Consider the following 20,722-nt stretch of genomic DNA (forward strand, 5'->3'; position numbering starts at 1 on the left):
TGGTGCTGGAGACAGAGCAGGGAACAGTGTGGCTTCCGCTCAGGGCCCGAGTGGAAGCTTTCCTTAGGTCTGTGGAAGCAGTGCCTGATGAAAGTCTGCTAAAAGATGGGGAGTGGCTGAATCCAGGGGTCACAAATTCAAATGTACAGGGATAAATAAAATCTTATGTGTGAGGCATAATCAAACTGTGGAAAATTCAATGGCGTAGGCTAAATATGGATAAGATTCCAAAGAGACACATAAGGCACAAAAGTGAGGATATTTCTGAGTAGCAAGAGAGGAATAATTAATTCATGAAGATGAACACCACCAAAAATTGGCCCTCTAGAATTCTGTACATTGACTAGAATGAGATAAAATTTGGGATATTACTTAATAGGGTTATAATGCAAGGTCAAGAATCCTTGTCCCCATCCCTCTACGCTTCTCCCTTGCTGTAAGATCCTGAACAGTCTGAGCAGCAAACAGGGAGTAACATCAGACATGGGTATGCTGCCCCAAATGCATCTGTGTCCTGCCCTCCCTCAGGAAAGTTGCCTGTTTTCCTCAAATAACACAGACATGCATTTCAGTTTTTCCGCTCTCTCTCTAATTCTCTGGCTCACTGTGTGACTGCTCTGTGCTAGACACTGACAGAAGGGTAGTTTCTCAGTTACTTCTCACATCCACCCCATAAAGGAGGTCTGTCACTTACCTCATTTTACAGGTGAGGAAATTGAGGAAGAGAGGTTCCTTACCCTCCCAAGGTTCCCACCCTAGGATGTAGGACAGTCACGACCCAAACCCCAGGGCGATTATTTCAAGTTTTCAATTTTTTCTAAAGTAGGTCATTTTTGACTTTGTAATGCATTTGCATGGCAAGTATGCATATACCTTCATTATATGATCCATATATTGTATAAAATGATAACGGTCTTTTTATTGCTGAGTATAAATATTAAGGGCATCAACATTATTACACTACCTCCCCTGTTTCTCTTCTCTCTTCTACACAATCATAATTTGTGATATTTACATTATGTTCTGTAAATCCTGCAGTTGTATTAGCTTTGTCCTTACAGTGAACAGATACCAGAGACAAGGCTCAGTCATTCTTGATTGGCTGAATGTCTTCAAGAAGACTTACCGTAAAATAAAGACTCTGAGTTCTTGCCTCTTCAAAAACAATCAAAAAGAGTTTGACACACTCTTTCCCTAAGGTCTCTGTAAGCATTGTGTCATTATACCCTAGAGTTGATGTAGGCGCCCCTGACGCAGGAAGGGTTAATAACCACTGGAAAAGGCTTGCCAACAAACTGTGACCCAGAGGTGAGAAGGCCAGTTAGCCAATGACGGGTAAGACCTGCAGGGGTAGGCAACCTAAGCCAGGCATGGTCGCCTGGGGGCATAGATGGAGACACGATATCGGGAGCAGGAAGGGCCCTTGCCTAGGAGGCCTTGCGTGCTCTGAGATAAAATATACAAGCAAAACAATAACATGATAATATCAAAACAGAGGCAGAGGGAGGGCTCCTCGAGAAATCACTAAGAATTCTTGGCATTCACTAATTACTTTGTCCAGAACACCTGTGTATGTTTAACAGCTGTAAGCTATGTATATACTGAAACGCTGGTTATAATAAACTCAGAGTGGCCATCAGCCCTCTCCGCATCCATCCTGATGTGTACATTGGATTGTGACACCGACAGTTGAATATCGACATGAAGTTCCAGGCTTTTCTCACGGCCCCCTTAGAACTGACTTGATCATTGTTTTTCTGGATGCCCAATGGATGCTTTCTTTAGCTTTGAATTCCGGCAGCTTTACTAAGCTATGCCTCCATGTTAGTTGTTATGTCCATTTACGGAGATAAGTTGTACCCTTTTAATCCATATATTCAGGTCGTCTTCTTTTCCTGCAATGGTGGTAGTGGGTTTTTTTGAGTTATATATCTGGGATAGTTTTTCAGTTTTAAATGTACCTAAAAGTACATTTTAATAGATATAGTCCTGATTCTTTTTGATTATTACTCACCTTTGAAATCAATTTTCAGACCAGATACTTGTCATTGTTTCACATTCAGGTAATGTGGGGTAGAAATGAAACTTTTATAATATAGGCATGAATGTGCATGTATCAGTCCAGAGTTTACAACCTTGCATGCACATTAGAACCGCCTGGAGAGCTCTGAAAAACCGTCTAGGACTTGGATAACTCCAAGGTTTTGAGTTAACTGGCTTGGGAATGGTGCTTGGGAATTGGTGTGGTTTTTTGTTTTTGTTTTTTGGTGAGGACAATTGTTCCCAAGCTAACATCTGTTGCCAATCTTCCTCTTTTTGCTTGAGGAAAATTGTTCCTGAGCTAACATCTGTGCCAGTTTTCCTGTATTTTGCATGTGGGATGCCACCACAGCATGGCTTGATGATTGGTGTGTAGGCTTGCACCTGGGATCTGAACCTTCGAACCCTGGACGTCAAAGCAGAGCCCGTGAACTCAACCACTACGCGACTAGGCCGGCCCTGGGAATTGGCGTGTTTTAAAGGACAGCCCAGGTCATCCTAAGATATAGCCAAATTTGAAAACCTTAAGTTTAGTCTTTCCCGCATCTTAGTCGACATGGATCAGCAGCACTAGGCCCCTCACAATTGAGTGTCTGTCCTCTTCTCTATATCTCTAACCAGCTGCTTACAGGAACAAGCACCTCTACTTTGTGATGACACAAAGTCCCAGAAAGCCCCACAGTCAGCTACACACTGACTTCCTGACTCAGAGGACTGTTCTGCTCCTCTGGGAACACTCACCTTTAGAAAGTTGGCATTCTTCTGACTCTGTCTGAGATCCTCAGAAGCCAGAATCCTTTTAGGAAGTTTTGTTAGACACCTGGTCTTCTGATGTCTGGTTTAGAGTTAGAAGTTTTTTGGGGACTTTAAATAGGGAAATTGCATTTCTGTTTCTCAGTCTCCTTATGTTTGGAGCATTTTAGCAATGCGAAGGTGTCTTTATTCGGTAATCTTACAATAGGGGCTCTTCACGATGCTTCCTACTTCACGACTCTGGTTTTTAATATATTTTAAATTGAGTTTTTCAACATCATCAATGTTAAATTTTAATGAGATATAAAGCTACTTATAAATGAAATTTTATAAACAAGTTGAAATTCAATGTATTGCATGATAATTGGATTAGTAGGCAAAGGAAATGTGCTCCTTCTTAATTAATCATGATTACTTACATGTAAAGTACATTGACCAAACTTATATGCACAATTAGGTACCTGATTATGTTTTAAATTCAACTGCATGCAGAAAGAGATGATCACATGTGTCAGTAAAATAACTTATTTTCCTTATTTTGGGGGAAACATAATCTTTTGTTTCCATAACAACTTTAAAAGGATTTCCTAAAATACTACAGTTTGTGTATCTACATAAACACATACTAGCAGGAAGTAGTTATCAATTTCAATCTAAACTATAGTGACCTTTACAATTTTGACTTGTACAAAGTCAACATTTCATTATCTAACCATTAGTCATACAATGATGATGAATTCAATCATGATTTGAGAAAAAGAAGCAAACAGACCAAATTAAGCCTGTATAAAAAGGGAAGTCATGAGGAAGAGCAAATACTGCCAACGAAAACAGAGAAAATCAGAGAAAAGAACAAGAAAACAACTTGGTTCTCTATTATGGCTCTATCTCCTAACACAAACAGGATTGGTCACCAATGAATTCAAAAGGACCTATACTTTGTTCAGTCCATCAGTAAATATTTACAGAGGGCTCCCTACAGCCAGGCATTCTGCTGGGCCCCGGAGACATGAAGATGAAAAGACCAGCTTCCTGTTTTCAAGGAGCTTAAATCCTTGGGAGATAAATGTATAAATAAACAGTAGAGCTTCAGTAAGATTACTGCCCCAGTGGGGGCCTACTGCCCCAGGGCAATTCCCTCCTGGAACTGGGCCTCTCAAGTCAACACAATTTATAAGGAGACTTGCTCTCTCAAAGAGAGAGCATACCCTAACTTAGTTGAAGCCATTACAAGTCACAGTGAAGAAAGATGAATGAACTCAAGTGTAATGCAGCATTTTGAGTTTAGGTATAACTGGGGCATGTAAAACGGTCAGGGTGTGATTTGAGTTAGCAATATGATTATAAAGGACTGGAGGTTTCTTATGCAAGGGCAGCCTGACTCCTGAAAGCTGGGCACTCTCCACATAAGACATGGGTACACCCAGTTAGCCCCTAAAAGAAAGAGCTGCAGGCTCTGACAAGCCATGCATTCTAGTGGTGTCCCAGCTGTTAGGACTGCTGGAGCTTGTTCCACACAGCCTACCAAATCCACATATCTCACATCCCATACCACACCTAGGATTCCCTGCTCATCCCTGAAAGTCACTAGTATAATCCATAACAGGTCCCTGAACTTTTTAGACAGGGGAAAGAATGTAGGATTGGTTCCAAAGCCAGTTAAGTTTGAGAGAAACTGAAATACTACACTTAAATACTAAATACTCAGTCCTAGATTCTGTCAAAGGCTTAGTCTTGTGGTCTAGTTCATATATCAGGAAACTATTCCTCAATCAATGCAAGACCTTCATATATTCTTTCTGAAACTCCAATACTTGGCCCAGAGTTCATTATACCATTCTGTGTAGTACCTTCCAGGAGCTGCCATGACGGAAGGGCAGGGTGGGAATATCATTGATCAGCCACTTTTTCTGATGGGGCTGGGTTCACAGCAGTGGCCATCCAGGGTTGCAGGGGCCAGGTTCCCTGGCTATGAAATCCCCCATTGAACAGCTGGCCCACTGAGATTTGAAACCACATCAAAGTCAGGAAATAGATTTGGCTTCCAAAAGAACACAACCATTGTCTTATTATACACTGAAAGATTTTTCTCTTTGGCCCTGGGTAAAAGTGTCTAGAACGCTCTTAAATGCACCTGGGCCTTGAAACTTTAAGGAAAAATTAGTTTCTAAAAAAATGATTCTGCTAACTATTCTGTTATAGACTGAACATATAAAATTCATATGTTGAAGCCACAACCCCCCAATGGGATGGTATTAGGAGGTGGGGACTTTGGAAGGTGATTTGATTTAGATGAGGTCATGAGGGTGGGGTTCCCAGGATGGCATTAGTGCCCTTATAAGAACATGTCAGAAAGCGCACTTGCACCCTCTCTTTCTCTGCCCCCCCAACTCCCCCCACCACATAAGGAGACAGTGAGAAGGTGGCCATCTGCAAGTCAGGGTGAGGGCTCTCACTGGAACCTAACCATGCCTGTCCCTGATATCAGACTTCAGATCCAGAACTGTGAGAAATAAATTTATGTTGTTTATGCCACCCACTCTGTGGTATTGTGTTATTGGCAGCCTGAGCTAAGACAAATTCTCAAAGGATAAAATAATTGTTTAGAATTCCATGTTTTTTTTGTTTCAATAATGAAATATGTGCAACTTACATGAAATTACAATGAATGTAATGATATCAACTAAATGGCGGATGCTAAGTTCTTTCATTACTAGGTATAATGGCACATTTCAGGACTTAATAGGACAAGCCACTTATAAACGTACACATCTGAGCACATCATATTCACATATAAGCACTTCCCATACATCTATTACATAGCTGATGCACAGTCATTAAACATTGCATTAGCTGTCTTCCGTTCCAGGATTACTTTTCAGCTCTCACGCACTCATCAATGCCTAGTATTCCAGTTAGTTAAGACTTACCTCGCCAACCAGGGTATCACTAAATGTGGTGGGAAACCACACCTTATTTATCTTTGAGGCAACAACCCCTGAACCTTGCTCGACAAATACTCTTAAATGCTATAATTAAGAACCAAAATAGTCTAAAATGAGAGATATCTAACTCTATACAGATATTGCTGAATATACAGAGACACAAACTGCATGTTACAGCCCATTAGGTAGAATATGTTACAATATAGACATCTAATTAAAATTTGCAGTTGTGTTTCCTAAATAATATAGCCAGTCTTAACATGATATATCAATTACACAAGTATTCTCTCCATTTCATACACATTGTAAAATAGAAACTGAAAATGCATTTTATCAGTAAGACAGACCTATCTCATTAAAGCCACTGTAGCCCAGCTCTTGCCTGCTAAGTCCCAGATCTTCGAGGTCCATGCATTTAAATCCTGGGGGGCACTGGTAGCCTTCTTCCAGCTCTGGTGAGCAATGCGTATCTGGGATAGCTAAACTATTCCAGGTTACGTTTCTGTGAACAACACAGGAAAGGGTTAGATGATTTCCACAACTGTAAATGTTGATTAAAGGAGATAATGTAATCACTGTGCATTAGTAACTGCTGTATATGGACACAGATGTAAGATTCCTGATTCAGGAACAGTATTCATAACATTAATAACACATTAAACATTCTCAAATGATATGCAATTCATCCACATGGCTTGTTATAAAATATTATGACCATTATTGGTTTTGTCATTCAAGTCCAAGACCCAGATAAGCAAAGGGAGGAACTTTCCTACAGATTTATAAGGAATGTTAACTTGTCTGGGGATTCCTCATTATTCACAAAATCCTTATCCTACTGTAGGCACAAATTTAACTTCTCTACTTCTAAGTAAACATTGAATGATAAAAGTCATTTTTATTATGGTACAAATACTAGGAGTCTCATAAATGACACTTGGCCTTCTTCCGTATTGGCATATGTGCCATTTAGAAAGAAAACCAGACAAATAAGGTGAGATGGAAGGAGCTAAAGGTATCACACTGGAGAGAGATTAGGGGCGATTCAGTGATAACTCCAGGAATATTAACATCGTTGAGGTGGATGGCGATACAACCCTTTTTCATCTTTCTGGAGCACAGGCTAGAGATTAAGCTGATGTAGAAGGATTTAGAAACGTAATGGTTTTCTTGGTAGTGAGTACAGATAATCACTGGAACAGTGATTGTGGAATGTCATTCTGGGCTGACCTTAAAAATGGGCCCCAAATAGCTGCTATCTGAGGCTGGATTGTGTAGAAGCCAAAGTTTAGTCTAGAGGATTTCGCAAGCCTTTTAAACCCATGGTTTTATTATGGTCATTTCCCACTACATAAATGTCTCTAGGCATTTCCTAAGTGGGGATCAACCTTAGGACAGTCTCAGTCTCTTCAGCTTAGGGCCAAATTGCAGCAGACTTGTTGGGTCACATTTCTTTTCTCTAACATCTTCTTATATTCAACTGGCTGCTTCCTTCCCCTGATATAATACACTTTCTCTGGAGTCTGATGCCTAACTCTTCCCAGTCTCTTAGCTGACTGACGCCACCACACACACACACACACACACACCACGCCTGGTGATACCTTGTGCAGTTCTGTCTCAGTCATCAACAAAGTTCTAAAGGCTTCACCCACAATTCAGACACCCTACGTGTCTTCCTTCAGGGCTCTACCTTCTGTCAGCTACAAGAGCTAATTTGTCTACACATCTTTGGGAATAAGTGTTTAAATAACTGTCTCCTCTGGTCACATTTTAAGGTGGTCCTTTGGACCCCACACGCAAAACCCAAGGGAAAGGCTCTAATTGTGGAAATTACCACTTGGTTGTGTCAGAAAGATATAATTTTAGACAGATACATCACTTATTTCTCCTCATTTCACATTCTTATACATAAGCCAAATGATGCCTCTTCACTTAAATCTAATCTGACTCCATGTTCCTGATGTGGTGCTCCCATTAGGACAATGTGGTAAAGGGACTGGGCTTCAGAGAGTAAGGCTTTCTGGGTTTGATCCCAAGCTCTGCCATTTACTGACTGAGGGACTCGAATAAAGTTCTATATGTTTCTGAGCTCAGTTTCCCCATCTGTAAGATAGGGGACTTCATAGTTACAAGCGAAGGTTGTGTGAGGATTAAGTAAAGAAAACAACTAATGCATGCAGCATAGCACCCAGCATGTTGCAAGTACCCAATAAATCAATAATTATTAATCACTACAACAATAAAACACAGCATAAATCATGGCAGGTAAAAACACAACAATAAAGAATTGTCAGATGAATAGAAGGAATTTCTGCACATGATACCGAAAGCGTTTTGTTCACAGAACTGTGCAGCTGAAAGAAACTTTACAGATCACGTAATTCTTCATTTATGGTTGAGGAAGGTAAGGTGAAGTTTGGAGAGCGAACAGTTTACTAACCCATCAAAATTAATAATTTTAGCTCCATTTCCAATACTTTAAAAAGACAATAGCAGCAATGTCTAAGAAAACAGTGTCTACATGAAAAAGTTTCAGGAAACATCATCTCTCAGCTATTTGGATAGGGAATTAGACTCGGCAGCCAGTCTGCTGGGTGTGAATTCTAGCTCAGCCCTTACTACATGTGTGACTTCACTGATCTGTGCCTCAGTTTCCCCACCCATAAGATGGTGGGAAAATGCCTACCTCACAGGGTTCTGATTAAAATCTAATGATTTACGTCTGTAAAGTACTTTAAAATGGGTACTTGGTCGACATTAAGTGTTGAATGTTACCTATTGTTATTGATAGTCTGAAATCTGCAGACTGCCTAGATAGAAGCCCCAGCCCTGGGGTGTACTGCCTCAGCTTCCACACTTATAAAATGGGGAGAGCAATCGCACCTACTTTGTAGGGGAGTTTTAATCATTAAGTGAGCTAATGTACAATGAGCTCATGTACAACTCTCAGAACAGTGCTGGGAATAGGTTAATCGTTCAAAAAACTGTTAACTATTATGATTATATTTTCAGTAAATTATAAATATTAGAGTATTTTTTTCCTTTTTGATTCCATTTGTTTTTTTCTGTCCGATTAAGACTGATTCTCATTTTAAGCACAACCCTCAGCAGCACAGATATGATTTTGAAATCTTTTGGCTTCAGAGGCAGCAGATTCGAAACACATTATTTTTGCCAACATCAAGCTATTAGCAAATGCTTTTTAAAGACGCATTTACTAGATGATTAACTGCTCTGGAACACATGTATCTAAAACCACATGATAATTACTTTTTTAAAACTGAAATGAACGTCAAGAGTTTCAGAATATATGTTAATTATCTTAATTTCATTTTTCTCAATTAACAAGAATCTTCTAGATTTTATTTTTATTTGTTAATGTTAATTATCTCCTTGTTCATTTTCCCTCAGATATTCATGACAGAACAAGAAGCTTTCTGGAATTAGGAGGGTAGAACTCTTGCTCCAACCCGCCAAATTCCAAATATAGACAATGATTCTCCCAGTCGTAATAAACATCCAGTCACGCTTAAGTGGGTTTCAAGACCTGCCATTTCTTACCTACAGTCAGATTTCTTGAAAAAAGTTATCTATTTGTGATCTTAATTTAATACTTCAGCCCATTTTCATGATCTCCAATCCATTCAAATTGTTCTCATTTATTTCACATGCTACATTCAATTGGAAAATTTCTATTTTTTATCTTCTGTGACCTCTCAGCAGCATTCTACATAGCTGTTCTGGTAGTAGGTAGAATAATGGCCCCCTAAAGATGCCCACGTTTCTAATCTCCAGAATTTATGAATACGTTACGGTACATGGCAAAAGAGGATTAAGGTTACAGATGTGAACAAGGCTAAAAATCTTGAGTTTGGGAGATTATCCTGGATTATCTATGTGGGCCCAACCTAATCACATGAGTCCTCAAAAATGAAAAATCTTTCCCAGTTGTGGTTAGAGAGAGAGAGAGGGATGTGACTATGGAAGAAAGGCACAGAGAGATGCAACATTGCTGGCTTTGAAGATGCTAGTTTTGTCTGTTTCTCAGGTCATTCTCCTTTTCCATCTCTCCTCCTGTATTTGATCTGTCGTACTGAGTTGCACTGAACTTGGTCCTTGGCCTTCCTCTTTTTTCACGATGCTCTTTCCTTATGCAATCAAATCCACTTTCATAGTTTTAATTCTCTCTTGTCCTAGATGTCCTTTTAGAGTCTCAGAGCTACATGTCCAACTGCCTATTACATCTCTCCACTACACCAAAACGACCTCCAACTCTATATATCTCATAAAGAACTCTGACTTCTAAGCCAACATTCCCTCTCAAGCAAGCAGCACCATAGCACCATCATCCAAAGTGTCAAGAAAGCTTGAGATCTCAGGATCACCTTGATACCTACTTCTCTCTCAACTCTGATAACTAATCATCATGTTTCCCTAAATATCCTCCAAAATATCTTTGAGCTCATTCAGCTCTCTCTGTCTCCACCTCCACATGCACCACTATCTAGTCTGCTAATTGGCCATCCTGCAGCCACACTTAGCCCTTCTGATCCTTTTGCCACAGAGCACAGAGAGAGACTTTTCATAATCACTGTCCTACTCTAAGTCCATCAGTGTCAAATCTTCAATATGATCTACAAGACCCTAAAGGATCTAGTTCCTCTGTTTCCCCCAAGTGTCCTAATGTCCAACCCTGCTGGCCTTCTCCCAGGGCTTGGTGTGCTCCTTCTACTTCAGGACCTTGTCCTCTGCTTGGAAATCTCTCCTCCCCTCTTTGCTTGGTTGACCCCATGTTTTAGCCTTCAAGCCTAGCCTGAATGTCACTTTCTCAGGGGAACCACTCCCAGTTCCTCTGCCTGGATTAGGTTTCCCTGCTATAATTTCTTAAAGTGCCCACACTTTCCATATCTGGCAGTTGAGACACATGTAATTCATCTTGGTGTGGTCAACTGTTTATTGGACATCTTCCAAACTCAACTGTTGCCCAGTGTAACCTCCAATTCCCATTAGTCCCTCACATATAGTCTGTGATGTTTAAAACCAAGGTAAAAGACCAAAGTCCTCCAAAGAGGAAAGAATTCTGTCTCCAGACTGTCTGTGGACTCAAGACAGCAATATCAACTCCTGCTGGAATTCCCAGCTTGCTGGCCTGTTCTCAAGATTCTGGTCTTGCCAATCCCAATGATCACATGAGCCAATTCCTTAAAATAAATTTCTTTCTCTCTCTATATATATCCTATTGGTTCTGTTTCTCTGCAAAGCCCTGACTAACACATAGTAGATGCTTAATGAGTAGTTTTTGAATAAATGAATGAATGTGTCTGTCTTTCCACCATTATTTAAATCTATGGCAAATTTACTTACTTATTCATTTGTTTGTAAATTAACTATAAAAGAACTCTTCGACAATTGGATCCTGTTGTTTTTATGCAATTTTTTAGTGTAATATCTAAAAATTGGCATGGATTTTCAGTTTTTTAACTTTTTGGCTTTAGTAGTTTCCATGTTTCAAACGAGTACCGGAATCCCTCAGAACAGTTAATGGACTTTCAAAAGACTTTAATTATCTGCCTGGCGTATGTTTGTTTGCTTTTTTAATTCTTAAGAAAATATCCTATTTACAAATAACATTATGTAGGAGTTTGAGATCTAAGAAAATGTCTTCTGAGCTTGTTGCTAAAATTGTTTATTACAGCCCCAAACAACACCTCAGTACTTTAGAGTCTTATGGGTCTAAGTTAACATTACTCTTGACAGCATAGAGCGTCGAGCTATATATTGGAACACAAGGATTGTCATCTCAGTTCAGTGATGAACCAACTTAATTACCTTGGGCAATTCACCTTAACCATTTGAGCCTCAGTTTCCTCATGCGTAAAAATGAGAGAAACTTTTCAGCTATTTAAAAAACAATTCCCAGAATGACCTCATCACACTTTTATATAAAAGAAAAGGTAAATAGAGTGAAACCATGTGCCCCATGTGTTCTGTTCCCATCCATCCACAAGACACACCAATGCCAAATGCAATCGCTCAAGACTTTACGTTCAAATTCTTCTCTTCATTACTCACAGTGTCATCTTTCTCTACTGACATCCAACTGCTGTCACTGCTTGTTGCAACACATTTCGTGTTGGCCTTTTGTAATTACTGTCACTTATGAACATAACTATGCTTATCATTACTTAGCCCCTTTTAGAAATTGTTTTTCCCATATCCTTAGTGGGGCCACTTTATTTCATCTGTTCATTCATTCAAAATAATTATTTTTGATGGGTCTATTCTATGCCAAGCAACATGCTAAGAATGGAGATGACTAAGAAGGTATTTCTAACTCAGGGACTGTACTGCCTAACGTGAGAGAGAAAATAGGAAAGTAATGCCCACAGCAGAGCATGATGAACATTTAAAAGCTCTTTCTAGCATCACGGTGTTACAAAAGCTCAAAATAGAAACCTCACTATGACTACTGCTGGTGGATGTTGAGTTCTGGGAAACCTTTCCAGTAGGGGTGATGCTTGGAGTGACTAGACCCTAGTTCTAGGGGTGGAATACACAACAGCATTCTGGAAAGTGGAAACGTCACCACCTGGGGGTACACAGGAGAGAGAGAGGCCAGGGAGCTGGGAGAGAAAGAGAACATTTTAACCCTTTCATTAGTAGGTGAAACTATTCACAGCTTTTTCTGAGGGATTAGAAACAACTAGTTGTTATCATACCAAACAATTTTTAAACTACACTCTCAGAGATTTGCAGATTGGGAAAAAAGACAAGGATTTGTGCTTTCCTCAAAATGACACCATGTGACTGATACATACTGAGCTGACCACAACCTGTCCCTCATTTGTGAGAAAGGCGAAAAAGGCAAAAAACACTAACTTATAAAAGAGATTATTATTTAATTTAGCAGCAAGGTTTTCACAAAATATGCCAACTATGGGAATTTACAGATAACAATCTTGTTTACACTACTCTTACTTTTTTCCCTTGAAGAACTGAAGATAAGCAGAAAATGCTGACTTTTCCATAGCCAAATTTGACCCATTTATTGTAAAAGACATTCACAGAGACCAAGCTACAATGTATTTCAGTTTGGAAATTGTCAGTGGTGCAAGAAGGAAGTACATAGCACAACAAATCCTTATGCAACAGACAACACTATGCACCTTAAGATCATTTTGTTATTCATTGCATCAATAAGTTTCTTTTCTATTTATATTGTATTATCTAGGAAGAAATCATAAATAGAAGAACACACTTCTAGTTAAACCCATGGAGTGAATTACACACACACACACATATGCACACAATCTTCGCACCTGGGAGAATAGTGAATATGGCCTTTGATCACTTAGGTCATTGCTTGCCTCACTCTTAGTGGTGGGCATGAAAACAAGGTTCACTTTATTGCCAAAAGCTTAGCCCTCCATTTAGAGGTCGTCCTTCTCACTGCGTGTGCTGACAGCAAACCTGCTCTGGCTGTTACCCACCTTTTGGGTTCACCCCAGAGAATCACCTGGCTTTGGTTTCACTCTTATTTGACCTCTTCTTTCAGGATTAATTAAAAACTCCTATAAAGTGGCCTGGCTAATTCTAATGCTGGATGCTTCGGAAAACTAATCTCACCCTGGAATTTGCAGAGATGAAACCGTTCATTGATTTTTGAAAACTTTTAATTGCTCTGCCTGGACTTTTTAGAAGGATTACAAAACAAGATAAATAGTCTGAGGCAGGAAATATTATTGACATCACACCTCTTTTTATAAACTAGTAGATCTGGCACATTTTCTAAGAAATGAGGAAACAAATTCCCCCTTAACTGTTAAACTGAGAGTATTTCAATACAATTTTTCCTTTTCCTCATCCTTTCCTGGATGGCCAGATAAGCAAAGCTGTAAAGAACTGAATTCATCATGCAGCAAAATAGTAAATTTAAATATTTTTTAAATATTGCACAAAATTTAAATAACAGTATTTTATTTTTTAAAAGTATTTTAAATAGTCACCTTACTTAGTATATCCGAACAGTTTTTTTAATTATATATTTTCCCCAGGTTTACGTCTTTAACAATATCACTCACTACTTTGCCAATGTGGATAAGGGACAATCCATGTGACAGGGCCGGGAGACTGGCATCTGAGACAGGATCAGGCAAGGAATGGGTTCAAAAAGAACGTTAGGAAAGCCCAGTCTCGGGGCCCAGAAGAAGCACTGATCTGTTCTGAACTGGAAATGTGAAAACTGTTTTGAGGTTAGAAGACGAAGTCTACTACCCTTGACATTTTGAATCAAGGTCAAGAGCTTCTCAAGCAGCGGCTCTTCTCCCTTTGCTTCAGGAACTAGAATATCCAGAGGGAGAGGGATCTGCAAGGAGACAGCTGGCATGATGGAAAATGGCCACCAGAATGTGAGGCCAAGCATATAGGACTTCAGTTGGTAATTTCACCAATTAATTAATGTGTGGCAAGGAGCTATTTCCTCCTCTCTCTCAGGATCATAAAACATAATTTGCGAGATCACTTTATGAATATAAACTGCCTCGTCCATATTAGGAACTCAGAATACATTTACGTTTACTGGATGTGGTTTGGCAGAGTTGTGTGGCTGGAGAGCAGGGATGTTTCCCACTCCAGTAGGTTCCATCGTTTTGGGATGGTCAAATGAAGCCAATGGCTCCACAACGGTAAGAACGTGTAGCTACCTTAAAGTGAAGGCCTGAGAAGGATTTAGAAAGTACCAAAGCCCCTGTCCCCAGATGCCTCAACCACAAGGTGCCCTTGCCCAATTCAATCATTAGACCTAAAAACATCCAAGAGTCACTGAATGAATAAGCTCCACAATGCTTCTATTTTTACTTCATCTGACCTTTCCATTTAAAAAAACCTTATCATTTTGTGAACAGAATTTATAAGACAATACAGTCATGAGTTGCTTAATGACAGAGATATGTTCTGAGAAACGTGTTGTTAGGTGATTTTGTTGTTGTGCAAACATCAGAGTGTACTTACACAAACCCAGATGGTATAGCCTATCACAAACCTCGGCTATATGGTACTAATCTTATGGAACCACTGTTGTCTGCGTGGTCCATCATTGACTGAAACATCTTTATGCAGCACATGACTATAATTCATTTATTTTGCAAGTGTCTTAAAGGGTAAACTTAAATTTTATTTGAACCAGCAATAGAAAACTGTCAAAAATCCAACATTATATCATCTCTGGTCTAAGTCTTAGTGATATTTTATAAAATACCAAGTCCTATAATCTGCCCCTGGGTGGGTGGCCATAGAATGTATTGTTCACACTGGGACTCTCCTGAGATCAAAAAGGAAGCTATCAGTAATTACTCTGAAACAATAGGGACACACCAGGATTGTCCTGAGCTTCTGTGATGTGTGGTCCCCTGCCTCTGGGTCTTAAAGCTAATGGTCCAGCCATCAGAAATATTTACCTGAACTCCTGGCTGAATCTTGCTCTCTGTATAGCAAGCTTTCATATACTTAACATTTACATTTACTTATCTCAAAGATTTTCTAATTATCTCACTCTTGGGAATAAGATTTCATTATTTGATACTAAGCTATGAATAAATTTCTCTCCTTTCTCTGGAACGATAATAAAGCGTCAGGTAAGCGTTCATCTTTTCTATGTCACCTACCAGCTCAGTGTCACATGTTCCTCTTTTAGCTTGAGGGAGATTTCTGCCATCGTATTTGGCATTTTGCAACACCTGTTTCTGTCACGGGCCATTCCTGTTCTTGAGTTTCTTCAGGATATGAACAGCTTTGCTTAGTCAAATGTCATTACTCAGTCCATAATTGCCTTAGGTCACCATTCGATATCGGAGAAGAATCTAAAGCTTTACAGTAATGCTACTGTGGACAGAGCTAAGAGTCCCTTCCATCTGCTTTAAAAGAAACCAGCTCCATTTAAAAGCAAAACCGTGTGTATTGAGTTGCTTCCTTATTTATTCTGTTGGCCTCACAGATTATACATAATCAATTGCAGGGGTCAGCTGTGAAACCCAGGATATGCAGGTTTCTGAAGAGCCACATCTCTGCCTGAAAGCTCTCTCATTACTAGGCTATAGTGCATGCAAGTCAATTAAGCAGAAATTGGAACAATCGTTAAAGGACAACGATTAAGAGAAATGAGGTCATGAAAGCAACTGGCAACACTGACGGCTGGAAACACAACCTTTGTATCTGACCCAGAGATGTTTATGAGAAATTCCTAGTTAAGAAGCAACAGGAGGAAACAAAAAAGTTGGAAAAAATTTTAATTGGTACTTTTATGTGTTTTATTTTGACCTCCGACATTTTTTGAATATCTAAAAATAAAGTAAATTAATATGTGGGCTGGAACTAAAAGGTAAAATGGTTATCGACAATTTTTCTGCTTATGAGTAGAACTTTAAACCCCTTAATATTGAACTGAAAATTAAAAGAAAAATGGTATAAATGATTGGTCTCTGAAATAAATCATCAAACCTCTGAACATTGTTTTTATGAGCAACATCATTACCATGTTGCTAGTTATGTATTTTCTTCTCAAAACAGTCAATTAAGAATCACATAAAGAGAAGGCAGAATATATGTGTATGCACACAATGCTATCAGGCAGATATTACACATATGGGAAAAAGACAAAATGCAGACACCCCCCCCCATACCTGCTATGTCTTGAGTAACTGAAAATTCTGCCAACATTTATGAAATTCTTCACAAATGGGAACTCCATTTTTAGGATAAAGCAATGAGCAGCAGCTAATATTCAGAATACAAGAGGTCTTTTCATATTTTTTTCAAAGACATTCATTTCTTAGTACGGAGTATAGTACAGAGCTGGCAGAGAGTACTTACTGAAGTGATTCAAGGGCCGTGAGTTCAGAAGCATTCCCAATTTGTATTCAATTTTATGTGTCAAAGTTTGCCAGCGTGATGCCTGATCTTCTAGCTGTGTTAACAAGTTTCAGAATTCTCAAATTCTAACTTGGTTTTTAATAAAGTGGTAACTTTAAACCAACCTCCTGCATTCACTGCTGTTAGAACACAGCAGCTTTCTCATCCAAAGCTTTCTCTGTTCATCTCTATGTCTATTGTCTCACGCCCACACAATATCTTTTTCCACCTTTGTATTCATTCATGGAACAATCTAGACATATTCCACAGCCTACCTACACTTAAAAAAAAAAAAACACCTACAGGTTTTCTTCCACGCATTTGTCTCTTCCTTCACCCACACAGTCAGCTCATTACTCACCACTTCCTCCAACTTTCCTACCCAGTGTTTGTACTAATTCACTGCTTTTCTAGGCTTTTAACATTGCTTTTCTATTTTTTAACCATTTCTCCTTCCCTGAATTGAGCCCCTTGCTTTCCTTTCTCTGTTCTTTTTTTATTTCCTCTTCTTTATCAATTTGTCATAACGTTATTATTATCTGTCCAGATATAATATATTACCAACCATGCCTTCAATAAACAGTTACTAAGTACTTGCTCTGTGCTAGAATACTAGGTACTGGCGATAGGAGATGCATCTTCTCCACCCTTTCTCATATGTGTCCTCAGGGACCTCACAGTGTAACAAGGAAAATAGGAAAAAAATAGCTACGAGTGCCAGCATGTTAGTTCTGGCACGATGCACTACATTAAATTCTACTCCTTCCACTACAAACAACTAGAGCTGTTGGATAAATGGTAACATTTAAAAATGCATATCTGGGCTCACAAGAAAGAAAAATACATTCCAAAATGTCAAAATATAAGAGAGAACCAAAAACTGGAGGAAGGGAAGTACATGAGTTGACAAAATGATGCTGTGAATGGGACTAAGTATCCGGTATCCAAGAGCTTGGGTTTTAACACCCACACAAGGCAGAAGACAGGGTCCGGAGCCGAGGTGAGGCTGGGAGCTGGAAATGTGCCCCCATGCACAAAAACAAGTTGTAATTTAAAAGAGTTTCAGACTGTGATGTTGGTGAAGGGGTAGTCAAATAGATCAATGGAGCACAACAGACCATAGGTGCAGACCCAAATATGGACGGGGAATTAGCAAATGAGAAGGCAGCATTAAATTCAGTGGGTAACAACACACAACAAATAGCACTGCAACAGTCACCCTACCATATGAAGAAAATTAGATTTCTACTTCACACTAAAACATTTGTAAACAATTTCAGTAAGGGATACTTGATATACGATAAACTGCACATGTTAAAATGTAGATATTTGATAAATTTTGACCTATGTCCAGAACCACAATCAACATAATGAACATACTGGTCAACCTCAAAGGCTTCTTACTGTTTTTGGGTAATCTTTTATTCCTATGAACCCTTATCCTCAGACAACCACTGATTTCCTTTCTATCATTAAGAGATATGCTTGCATTCTCTAGAATTCTATATAAATGGAATTGCAGAATATGTAATCTTTTTCATCTGGCTTCATTCACCCAGCATAATCACTGTGAGATTCATCCAAGATGTTGTGTATATCAATATCTCATACTTTTTTATTGCTATATAGTATTCTTTATATGGATATATCACAATTTGTTTATCCATTTATCGGCTGATGGTAATTTGGGTTTTACCAATTTAGGCTATCACAAAGTCACTACATACATATAAGTCTTTGTATGGACAAACAGTTTCATTTCTCTGGTTAAATATCTGAAATGGAATGAATGGGATATAAGGTAGCTGTCTGCTCAAGTTTTTAAGAAACTACCCAACTGTTTTTCAAAGTAGTTATGCAATTTTCCATTCCCATCTTATTTAAACGAGAAATGTAAATACTCTGACAGTATTATGTCAGCACACTCCCCATTCTGCCACACTGAGGAAAATTTCTAAATGTACACTTTGAATTTGCTTAATCTACTTTCCCACAGGGGTACATTTTTCAGTCTGGCTTGTCTTGAATATTTGTCTTAAAAATTGGATGAAACAATTTTGAGAAAGCAGAGAATATAGAACAGAGTACCTAAACGCTTTTAAAACAATTAGACACAGAGGTTTTTACTCATGAAAATTGTAGACACTTCCTTGTTAATCACTTAGATTAAAACGCAGTTAGTAGATAAACTTACCCTGGTTTCGTGTCATTTACTACACAGTGAAAGGTAAATGTTCCAAACATCTGAACTCCTAAAATTCCATAAAGAAGTAAAAAGAAAAGTAGAAAAATTGAAACGCTCCATATTTGTTCTCCGGATCGCCTGGGGAAAACAAAGCAGGTAAAGTAGGTGAAATTTACAGGAAGAGTCATAAACTTTTCCCCGTAACTTACATAAAAGCAGTGCTTACTTTAAAATATTTGTAATTCTGGTCCTTGGTAGTTCAAATCGGAAATAAATCCGGAATGCCCGGATCATAATTAGTGGCCGTGGGATCCGTAACATGCCCCAAGGTGACATCTGATCAACGATATCAGCAATTTCAAATACCTATAAGTTAAGAGGTGAACGAACAAGTTTAGACTTTCCTTTAGCATTGCTTATAGTCATGGCATATACAGACAGCATCAGTTGGTACATCCTGCACCCTGAACTTCACCCTACATTATTTTCCACCAAAATCAATTTTCTTTTGAGTATATTTTGAAGCTATAGCTATCTTAAGAGAAATAAATAAATAAACTAATGAAAGTGTCATTAATCTTGTTCATCTGCTGTATAATTCGTTTTTATTACAAAAACAAGTGCCAAGTTAGAATATGGAATAACTATGCTAAGCCTTCCTCACTAACGATGTTCTTTAGTGGAACTTCCTGAGTATTCAGAAAATAAAGCAATGGAGAAGGAGTTAAAAATATTATGAAAAAAATATAAGAAAGAATTGTACCATTTACTAACAAAGGCAAAATGATAATTAGAACACACTTGTCAATCATACAATAGCTATTAAATGGAGAAGAGTACATTAATATGCAGGGTGAAATTAGACTGTTGGAAAGGTGAGCTTTATAAAAATAGGGACAGTTTATCAATAAGCACTTTAATGAGTTCATAGGATACACTCTGAATTTATTTTACTCTGAATTTTTTAATGAAGAATATGGTAACTTTAGTGGAATTAAATGCAAAATCAAGCCTGAATGCATGGGAATGAATTCTACTGTTTTCCAACAAAATCCCTTCTTTAGGCCTTTTTAATAACATATGTTCCCATTTTCATAGTAAGGCAATTTCTATTTGGAATATAGTATATTATGTTGACCAACATATATACCAATGTATCTATATTTAGCTGCTTTTAGTCAGGATTTAGTCACACAAAAGACTGGAATTTTTTTTAATTCAATTTTTTATTCTAAAAATACAGAAACCTCATCCCATATTCTTTATTTCAATGAATATATTTTTATATCTGTTTAATAAGAAATAATTTTCTACAGTATTGATTTTCATTTCTGATTAAGAAATAATTTCCAGATGTGACTGACAATGTTTAAAATGTTAGCCTTTTTTTTAATCAATAAACATTTAAAATAACAGTGTTGTAGAAAATTACACAATCACATTTGATATAGATTCTTTAATACTTCCACTTAGATTTTCAATGCAAAATAATGCCCATTTTGGAAAACACCCCTTTGTAATTTAAAAGTTTCCATTACCTGTAACACCAATGAAACCCAGAGGCAAAAGACCATAAATCCATCAAAAACACACCAGCGATCTTTCACATAGGAACTATCCCCCTAAAAATAAATTTCACATGGTGTTATTAGGAAAAATGAATAATTTCAAAAAACATCTGTGGAGGGAAGAGTGAACTGTTAATTCAGTAAAAGCTAGCCACAATTTTTGTCTTATAATTGAACAGATTTTCAAAAGGAATGCTTGTAGCATTTTAAACGGAATTCTACACGAGTAAAATAATCTATAAAACACAAGTAACTGCAGAACTTTGTGTGTAAAATTTTGAATTCACGCAAAGGGAAAAAGCATCACTATCTTTTCTTAGCCA

The 20,722-nt window shown here is 38.2% G+C and overlaps 1 protein-coding gene across 3 annotated transcripts in view; it reads right to left on the minus strand.

Moving 5' to 3' along the window:
* The window catches only part of NALCN (sodium leak channel, non-selective), a 303,103-nt gene that overhangs the window by 248,216 nt on the left and 34,165 nt on the right, over positions 1-20,722 (minus strand). For all 3 annotated transcript variants that reach the window (XM_070520121.1, XM_014839403.3, XM_070520122.1), the window contains 4 exons: positions 20,370-20,453; positions 19,058-19,197; positions 18,841-18,969; positions 6,086-6,240 (listed from right to left, as the gene is read on the minus strand). In XM_070520121.1, coding sequence (XP_070376222.1) covers positions 6,086-6,240; positions 18,841-18,969; positions 19,058-19,197; positions 20,370-20,453 — 508 coding nt within the window. The remainder of the gene's footprint in view (positions 1-6,085; positions 6,241-18,840; positions 18,970-19,057; positions 19,198-20,369; positions 20,454-20,722) is intronic.

This window comes from Equus asinus, chromosome 11, assembly GCF_041296235.1.
Source record: "Equus asinus isolate D_3611 breed Donkey chromosome 11, EquAss-T2T_v2, whole genome shotgun sequence".
Taxonomy (NCBI): Eukaryota; Metazoa; Chordata; class Mammalia; order Perissodactyla; family Equidae; genus Equus; species Equus asinus.